Source organism: Struthio camelus, chromosome 16 (genome assembly GCF_040807025.1).
Source record: "Struthio camelus isolate bStrCam1 chromosome 16, bStrCam1.hap1, whole genome shotgun sequence".
NCBI classification, from domain to species: domain Eukaryota; kingdom Metazoa; phylum Chordata; class Aves; order Struthioniformes; family Struthionidae; genus Struthio; species Struthio camelus.
The window spans coordinates 846417-854993 of NC_090957.1; the positions used below are offsets into that span (position 1 = coordinate 846417).

Sequence of the window (8577 nt, forward strand, 5' to 3'; positions counted from 1 at the left end):
AGGTTAACTAGCACTCCAAAAAATTAAAAATACCAGAGCCAATTTTCCTCACATTTAGTATCAACATAACTCATTCATGATCAATCCGTTTTTACGCATATGATAGCTTGCCCCTTTAAAACAAAACACACACACACGAGGAGATGAAATAATGCTATCTGAAAGGATTGCCAGTTCTGCCCTAGCAGTGTTACCCTGTCTCTAGGTGGTGACTGGAAACGTCTCATTTCTAGGTCAGGGAACCTTCCTTTTCACAATGGGGACTCCGTGCCTGACTGCCCTCTGTCTCTCTTCGCCCTTCCTTCCCCTCCCCCAACACACAGTATTTACTTGTAACATTTTGCTTGAAATCATTTCCAGACTCACATTCCCTCAACCACAGCAGGAGGAGGAGGAATACAATGGGAGGCAAAGTGTTCCCTTTTCGGGGAAGGAGGGGGGGAAACTTGGGGGGGTGGAGGGAAGGATCAGGGGAAAAAGAGCACAAGCAAGCGTTGAATTCCCCTGCACTTGCCGTATGAAAGGAGAAACGTTATTTCCAGATCTGGAAACACTACTCCTGATTTACCTAGACAATAAGCAGCCTTGAGGTTGTTGTTTGTTTTGGCCTGTCTTTTGGTTCAAATTTACAGATATTATTTATCTTTTTGTTACCTAATACATTGTTAAAGATAATTTTATACTAGTGAAAGGTGTGACAGCCCTTGGAGACTTATGACCTTGATTTACAGAATAGGTAAATCAGATACAGGCATAAAACACAGGTTTTCCCCATCACTATACACTAGCCCTGACCTGGAGGGAATGCCTCTACCACAACAAAGATTTATGAGTCCCATGCCTCCTAGAGCAGATGCGCAAAACCAGGCCAATTAATATGAATGCGGGTTGGGGGGGGGGGGGCAGTTTCAGAAGGAAGGAGGAGAAAAAAGGAGAAATACAAAGACTGTCCTACCAGGAAACACGTCTGAACTTGTAACACCCCCTTCCAAGCAGCTGACTGAAAAGCCTTCCACGACAACTATTATTCATGACAACTATTTTTAATGACAACTGAGACAAAATCATTTTTAACAGGTTAAGTTGTTCAGCAATTTCATATTGTTCTCCTGAGAAAGCACTTGAGAAATCCAGTTGTCTGAAATTAGCAAAAAAGCTTTTTCCAGGTGAATGCATCATCATGTGCAGATCTATGACCTTTTCTCCAAAACCACAATGAATGTTTCAACTACTTATGGTAGCAGAAACAACTTTCAAACATGCACTGAATGTAAACTAAAGTATTTTTGCCCTCCTTCTGCAGTCAGCCAGTTCTACAGCCTCCGCTGCGGCTCCCATTAGCTGCGTGAGAGTCTTGTTTTCATGGCTGATTTTCAGTTCTCTCTGGACAGCAATGAAAATGACAAGAATCAGGTCAATTTCATTCAGCTGCTGCTGGAGAAGGCAAGAAGTAACAGCCAGAGGGGGCACAACCAGAGAAGGCTACAAGGAACAACATTTTCTTGCAGCAGCCAGAAAGTTCACAGAGGGATAAAGCTGCCCTGAACAGAGGCAGTCCTTTTTATTTCATATTCACCTGTAGCCAGTATTGTTGTTAAACTCTGGTACACACATTTTATATACGCTGCACAGGAAATATAGCTGCAGGGAGAGCAAGGAACGGCAAAGGTATCCTTCACCCTGACTAACAAGCCTAGGCCTAGGCGGAATAGGTACAGATGATTTTTCAAGCTTTGTCAAGTCCTTGTCCAGTAGGTAGTCAGCAGGCAGCAGGAGAATAGAGCCCAGGCAGAGGAAGACAAGGTTCCTATTTGCACAAATGCACCAAAAACAGTTCCAGGCATGCCAGACAACTCTGGTAAATTGTAGCTTTGGCTGTTCTATTTGAGGATTCTGGAATATTTCAGCTATTAATTAGGTATATTCAAGACAAATACCACAACGGAGACCCACAACATATCCTAACAACTCTGTATTACATATAAAAATCCAGTCATGATTATGAAGTTCTGGGTCACCGCTTTCGCTTCTTTTCCAATAGGATAAATAAAACTGGATATTTGGGACTTTTTGGGGTCCCAGTATAATGCAGACAGTCAGGGTTTCTGCATGTCTGTTAGGTGCTGTTAGGTGTCCGAGTCAGAAGGCAGTCTAGGTAACTGAAAGTCCAAGTAGGTGGGAACTGAAGCTCTCACTTAGGTTAACTGCGAGAACAGGAATGTTTTCGCAGACAGCACTGCATACTGCACAGACATTCCCTTACGCCCTTTCCTTCTACGAAGCAGAAAGAGGCAGGCCAGCAGAGGCTACTGGAAGACACTGCCCAGGTCACCGCTCTCTGCCTAAGCTGTGGCAATAGAAGTACTGACTGTATAAGATCCTCATTTCCACCTGTAAGGCACTATATAGGCAGGATTGTTCTTAGAGACAGCGTATAATTCAATATCTAGTTTGGGTCTAGATAGAGCCGAGACACAGATATTCCTCCCTTCCAAGTCCACGCTTCACATTCTTGACTGAAGTTACAGTGATGACCAATATTATTTACAGATGAGCCTTATTCTGTATCAAGTAAAGCTATTCGTACCTCTATTTAGTGTATTAAAATTGTTGTTTATTTCTTTGAAGAGACAGCCCTTCAATACTTCAGCTACCATACGCTCCACATGTCTCTATGTCCCCACAGAAAGCTACGTATGTAGAGTACTAAACAGGTACAAGCTCTCCAGTTCTGAGACAGGATACAATCTTAAGTTAAAAAGACAACAGTTCTGAGCCTGAACAGACACCATAGATAATTTGCAACTAACAGATGAAATCAAGTATTTCCCAAGGAAAGGAAAAGAAATACAACTTCTACATGGATTGCTGGCTGACGCTAAAAGACCTAACAACACTGCAGCAAAGGCCAACGTGTTTGCCTCGGTACCACAGCACCTTCCGTGAAGCCTGTATATTTGTGGGCCAAACTATCTTCAAATTAACACGGGTAAGACATCTGTTCATTTTAGTGGCAGCCATGTGCAAATAGGTGAAGGAAAAATTTGTTCCTAGAGTCACTTCTTTTATGATTTAATATGAAAAGAAACTGTTCCTAATGCAGCTGCTATATGAAGATTGTCCTTAGACTCTGTATCAGAATACAAATGTAATTCTCTGATTACTCAGTGAAATGAACTCTCTGCAAAGAAAAAAAAAATGCAGAAAAAGGGGAAATTCTAAAGAAGTACTAGCATTTGGTACCTCTCTGCATGTGGAATTGCCAAAAGGTGGCATCCAGAGCTGTCAAACTAGCAAAGTCCTCTGTTTATTTACAGAACAGGTACAAGACACACTACAAGAACAAAAGCTTTCCCTGTACCACATAACCAACAGGCCTGGGCTGGAAGGACCACCTCAAGAGATGAAACGATAGCTCAGTCTCCATAGCAATCACTTGCTCTACTGATACCAATAAGATTACTGATGCATGGCGGTGGTTCTCATGATACGGATACTAAAGTCCCTCTTACACTAGGAGATTTTGGCACATGTTACATAACATTAGAACCAGTCCTTCTCCTCTCTCTCAAGCAGGTAAACACAAACTTTGTTAATTATGTTAACCTTGTCAAGAGCCTAAGCAGCATGTATTCTTTGCCTGTGCTAACTTTTAACATTAGTGCTATTAAACAAGGAATCTGGGCAAACTCAACCGACACATTACAATTAGTCAGTCATGTCTCATGGCTCACCCCTCTGAAAGCCTTCCATCTGCTTTCTGTATTCCCCCAGTTACTATGAATTCAAGGTGTGCTGGAAACTATGGGACAAATTTCCAACTGTACTGCTTTAGTATCCAAAGGCTTATGGTCAGAGGGAAAAATGCAGGTGAGACAGGACTGATAGACTGAATACTAAGCCAGTCACAAGCTAATAGTAGTATTTTAATGTCATGCGTTTTGACATGAATGTCTCCATTTTGATGAGACAGTGGGAAAAGGTTGTTAAAATGCAAAAATAAAAAGGCATTGTCTATGGAAGAATACAGGCTCAAAGCTGACTAGTTTATACAAAAATAATCAAGCTCCATACCAAACTACCTGTGAAAAGTCAGAGTGCAGTAAAACTCATCTGTGATTGCAATCTGTCAAAAAAAAATTCATTCTATTACACTATGAAATTTAGCTAATCTAAAATTCTACTTTGAATAGTCTACTCTGTTAACGTGACAATTCTGAGAACACATTTTGAAACATCCTCTTTTCCAAAGAGACCTTTTCACATTGTGAAAACCCAAGCGGAAAGAAAAAGTTTGCGTGTACATAAGTACTCCACTCTCCAAAGGAAGCAAATAATCACTTGGATCCAAGCAACTCCTGCATCCAGCTACAAACAATTTCAAAGGATTCCCCCCCTCCCCCCCCCCCCGAAAAATTAGCAATGAAAGTGCTTTGAAAATCCAATCTTGTCCACACAATAGGAAGTGCATTACATAAGATAACTGGTATAAAGTCTCCACAAAAGCTCCATGTAAAAACGGTATCATTATGTTTTTCCCCCCTATTAGACTTGGAGAAATAGTCTGCTTTTACTCAAAACTTTAAAAGACTTAATGTATTTCATGAGAAATGTAAGCATGCTGTAAAGGATTAAATCCATACAAGATGCGGTAGTATCTAGGGTTTCCTTGCAACATGATATGCAGAAGTGAATCCTTTTCATCTATAGAGATTCCTAGTAAACCTGAGGAGTCTCACAGTGAACATAAGGTTGCAGGAGTGAGGCTTTAGCTCATAGGCACAGAGGATGTTTACTTTATTTGTGTCCAAAACGTTTCTAGTGTGAAGTATTTCTTTCACACATGATGGAACTCATAGATGATTTTCCCTCTGTTTTTTATTAAAATGATGGAAAGGAAGCTCTTGGTCACATATAAATAGACTGTTCAAGGGAAAGATGAAAATAAAGTTACACACTTTCAAATCACTAGATTTCTCTCCTAATATCTGAACCACTATTTCAGAAGAAAAAACGTGAATTTGTACAAGTAGTGTTCTCTATGTGCTGAATTTTTCCTTCTAACCCTGTAAAGAAAATCTACTGCAGAATTTCTTTACTTTTCGCCTCCATACTCTTACTCAGGGGATATTTCACAAGGTGTGTATGTGTGGGGGATGGGGAGGTGAAAAGGAGAAGAGCTCAAACAAGCGTATCATTTAAAATTTCACATATTAATGCTCTGAAATAAAGAATATGTTTGACTTTAAGACAGGGGATGCTACGATAATTCTGATCCAAATAAAATAACAAAAATATCATGCTTTAGTGTTTCCAATTAAGTTTGATTTGTCCAACCATTCCTGTCTACTATAAGAAATACATTTACTTCTGGAACAAAACAAAACAAAAAGAAAATAGTGAACTTTCAGCTCCCACTTGGCACAAAGTAGTGGATCGGCACCAAATGGCAAAGCAGCAAAATAATATTTGGCAAAAGACTGGAACTCAATTGCTGCTAAGGAGCATTCATGCAAATGCCACATGTGCCTAAACTACAGCCCTGAAAATAGCAGCCAAGAATGATCAAGTCCTCTCTTCTTTTTTGGAACCAGAACACTCCTTTCAAACCCCCCCCCCCCCACTTCTTTAAAAAGGGAAAGGGGGAGGAACCCAAGGAGAGAAAGACAGCAATTCAAAGCTGCTGTATGTGATCAATTCAGAAAGTTGCGTTAGTCTTAGTTATAATTGAATGATCTGTTTCAGCAAGACCTCCTAGAACAGAAGGTAGAGGCTACCGTAGAATTTTGATACTAAATGATGTAATCTGCAAAAATACATAAATTTGTTACTATGAACTACTTGGTAACCCAGGCATTTTAAAAGGAATCACCCACCTGTCTATTATTCTGATGTTAGGAACAAATTATGCTAAATAACAAACAGAATAAAGCTATCCCTATTACTCTGTTTTTCTAATTCTAGAAGAATCAAATATCAGCACAACTAGTCTAATAATCAAAAAACTGAACACAATTAAAATATTTTTAGTTTTGAAATGTAAATAGAAAATTTCAATACAGACATCAATAGATGGGAAAACAGCACAAAAATGACATCTTATTTTAAATACCCATTCTGACCCCACAGAACTGAATCAGTGCATCGCCACACTTCATCAAAAGATAGCCAGAAACCTTTCCTCGTATACTTGACACTAAACAGGCAGTTTTGATAAGTACCACTGATACTGATAGAAAGACCATCTGAGAGTAGTACAAGTAGTACATGACTTTGACCAAAGCCATTTGTATCAATCACATGGGAAGAGTCAATAGAAGACATTCAGTTCCAGTATATTTGAACTGCTTTGGAAAAAAACTCAGTTTTACTGTGGATCAAATATATACTCCACAAGTTCAGCTACCACTCTTCAGTGAAACAAAAAAGTTATAATGGTAAACAGCACGTACAGGCATCCAGATACTGTATTAAATGCCAACAGAGATTTATCAGATTTGACAACAAGCAGAATATACAAAGCTACAGTGAACAAAAGGGTGAAAAGAAGAAAGATTATGAAATACAAGCCGGTGTGCTATAATTGAATATCCAAAGAAACTGAAAAACCCAAAAACAAAAACATAACCACAAGTCCAGAATCATTCACGCAAAAAAGGAAAAACCAAAACACTACGAAAATATTTTCACTACTTAAACTTTAAGCTCTAAGCGGTATACAAATGAAAACTACAAGAGAATTTGAAGAGCAATGAACCGTAGTTTATTCAGCTAATGTATTTTTAATGCACTGAGGAAAAAACTTCAGAACTATAAGAAATAATAAGGTACCCATTTGATATCAAAATTCATTTAGTTACTTTTATCTGCAAAACATCACATTGTACAGTATTTTTTCCTTAATAAATCAGTGCTGAGTAGACAAACTCTGGTTTGTAGAACAAGGCCAGAATACAAGTTTGAAATGTCCTAAGAGGGGAGTTAGGGGAGGATAGGGCATCGCTGGCAGGTCTTCTTTACTCAATGGAGCTTCAGACTTGCTTTTACACTACTATGTCAAACCCCTGTGCACCGTTTGCAATGCCTTGCAGAGCAGTGACCACGAAGATCAAGGCTCTTAATCCTGACACTGAAAACCTTCTGCTCTGCTTCTACACTAAAACGTCTATTTTCAAATCGAGCGCAAGATCCATCCGAGGGCATCCCTGTCTTTTACTTGGGCGAAGGAGTGGACAAGGGGGAGGGGGGAAGAGAACAGTCAGACGATAGCTTCATAACCTCAACCGAGATAGCAATACCAAGTCATAACCATCCAACACTGCAAACTAACAGCTTTTTTTTTTTTTCCCCCCTTCCCTTTCCTTTCCACAGCCCCCACCCCCTTCGCTCGGGAGGAGGTGGGGACGAGAAGGGTGATCCAGAAGGCTGCGGGGAGCTGGGAATGGGGCTCCCGGCGCCCCTCTTTCCCCCCCGCGCCGCCCGCGCACGGAGCCGCAGGAGGTTATGTATCATTTTATAAAGCTACATTGTATCCTGTAGACGTGACCTGCAGACGCAGCAACGGGAGGCTGTTTGGGGGGGAACTGGATTGGGGGAGCAATGGAAAGGGAGCAGGGATGCTACCCTGGGAGGGGGGGGCAGGGTTCCCTTCCCCCCCCTCCCCCCCAGTTTTTTTCGCCCTGTCACAGCCCTGAGTTGCAGGTAGAGAGAGTTAAGAGATTTAAAGAGAAATTGCTACATTGTAACAAACTCACCGTGATGTTTGAGCAGCAGTCAGCGCGGGGTCTCCGAGACATCCCCGCACGGGCTCCGGAGGCAGGACCCCAGCAGGCACAGACACATAGAGGTTCAGCGCACTGCCTGATTGCATCGCCGCGGCGCCGCCGAGGAGCCGGCCGCCGGCCGCCAAGCGGGGAGCTCGGCTGCAACTGCATTTATTACCCAAAAAAATTTAAAAAAAAAAAAGAAAGAAAAAAAACCCACTTTACTCACACCTCTACGTACATATAAAAAAAATCTCCCCCCCCCGCCCCCGTTTGCTCCCACCCCTTTGGCAGCATTTGCATGCGCGACGCCCCACCCCTCGCTTTCAAAACAGCCCCGCAGCCGAGCGAGCGGCGGCGGCGGCCAGCAGCGCCGAGGGGCCGCGGGCGGCTGCGCAGGGGCCCGGCCCGGCCGCGCCGCCCCGCGCCCCGGCCGCCCCGCCGGCCACCCGGCTCCCTCGCACGAGCCGGCGTCAGGCACCGTGTCGCGACTAGGAGCAGTGACGTGCGCCTTTCTTTTCCGGGTGGGATTAAAGAGGGGGAAAAATAAAAAAAAGTCCCCAAATTCAGTAACCCCGAATTAAAAAAAATAAAAAAGGCAGCAGAACCTTCACTAGGCTACATTGTTGCAGCTTAAGGCAACAAAACTAGAACAATTTAAAAATGCATTTAACTTATACTTCATTTAAGGCCCAGTACTCCTCCAGTCTCCTAAGGAGCACAGGCCACTAAGTTGCATCCAGGTATGTTTATACCTGGAAATGCAGAAGGCTTAAAAGTACACTAAGTACACTAGTCTTGCACAGACTGAATT

At 42.1% G+C, this 8577-nt stretch overlaps 1 protein-coding gene across 7 annotated transcripts in view; it reads right to left on the bottom strand.

Moving 5' to 3' along the window:
• BICRA (BRD4 interacting chromatin remodeling complex associated protein) overlaps positions 1–7995 on the bottom strand; it is a 67734-nt gene extending 59739 nt beyond the window's left edge. For 4 of the 7 annotated variants that reach the window (XM_068909832.1, XM_068909830.1, XM_068909834.1 and 1 more), the window contains exon 1: positions 7755–7995. Coding sequence is in view for 2 of the 7 variants with exons in the window: in XM_068909830.1 (XP_068765931.1) it covers positions 7755–7934 (180 nt within the window). In the remaining 5 variants the exon portion in view is untranslated. The remainder of the gene's footprint in view (positions 1–7754) is intronic. The other 3 variants (XM_068909836.1, XM_068909837.1, XM_068909831.1) reach the window with 2 other exon arrangements.
• Positions 7996–8577: the final 582 nt, after the last annotated feature.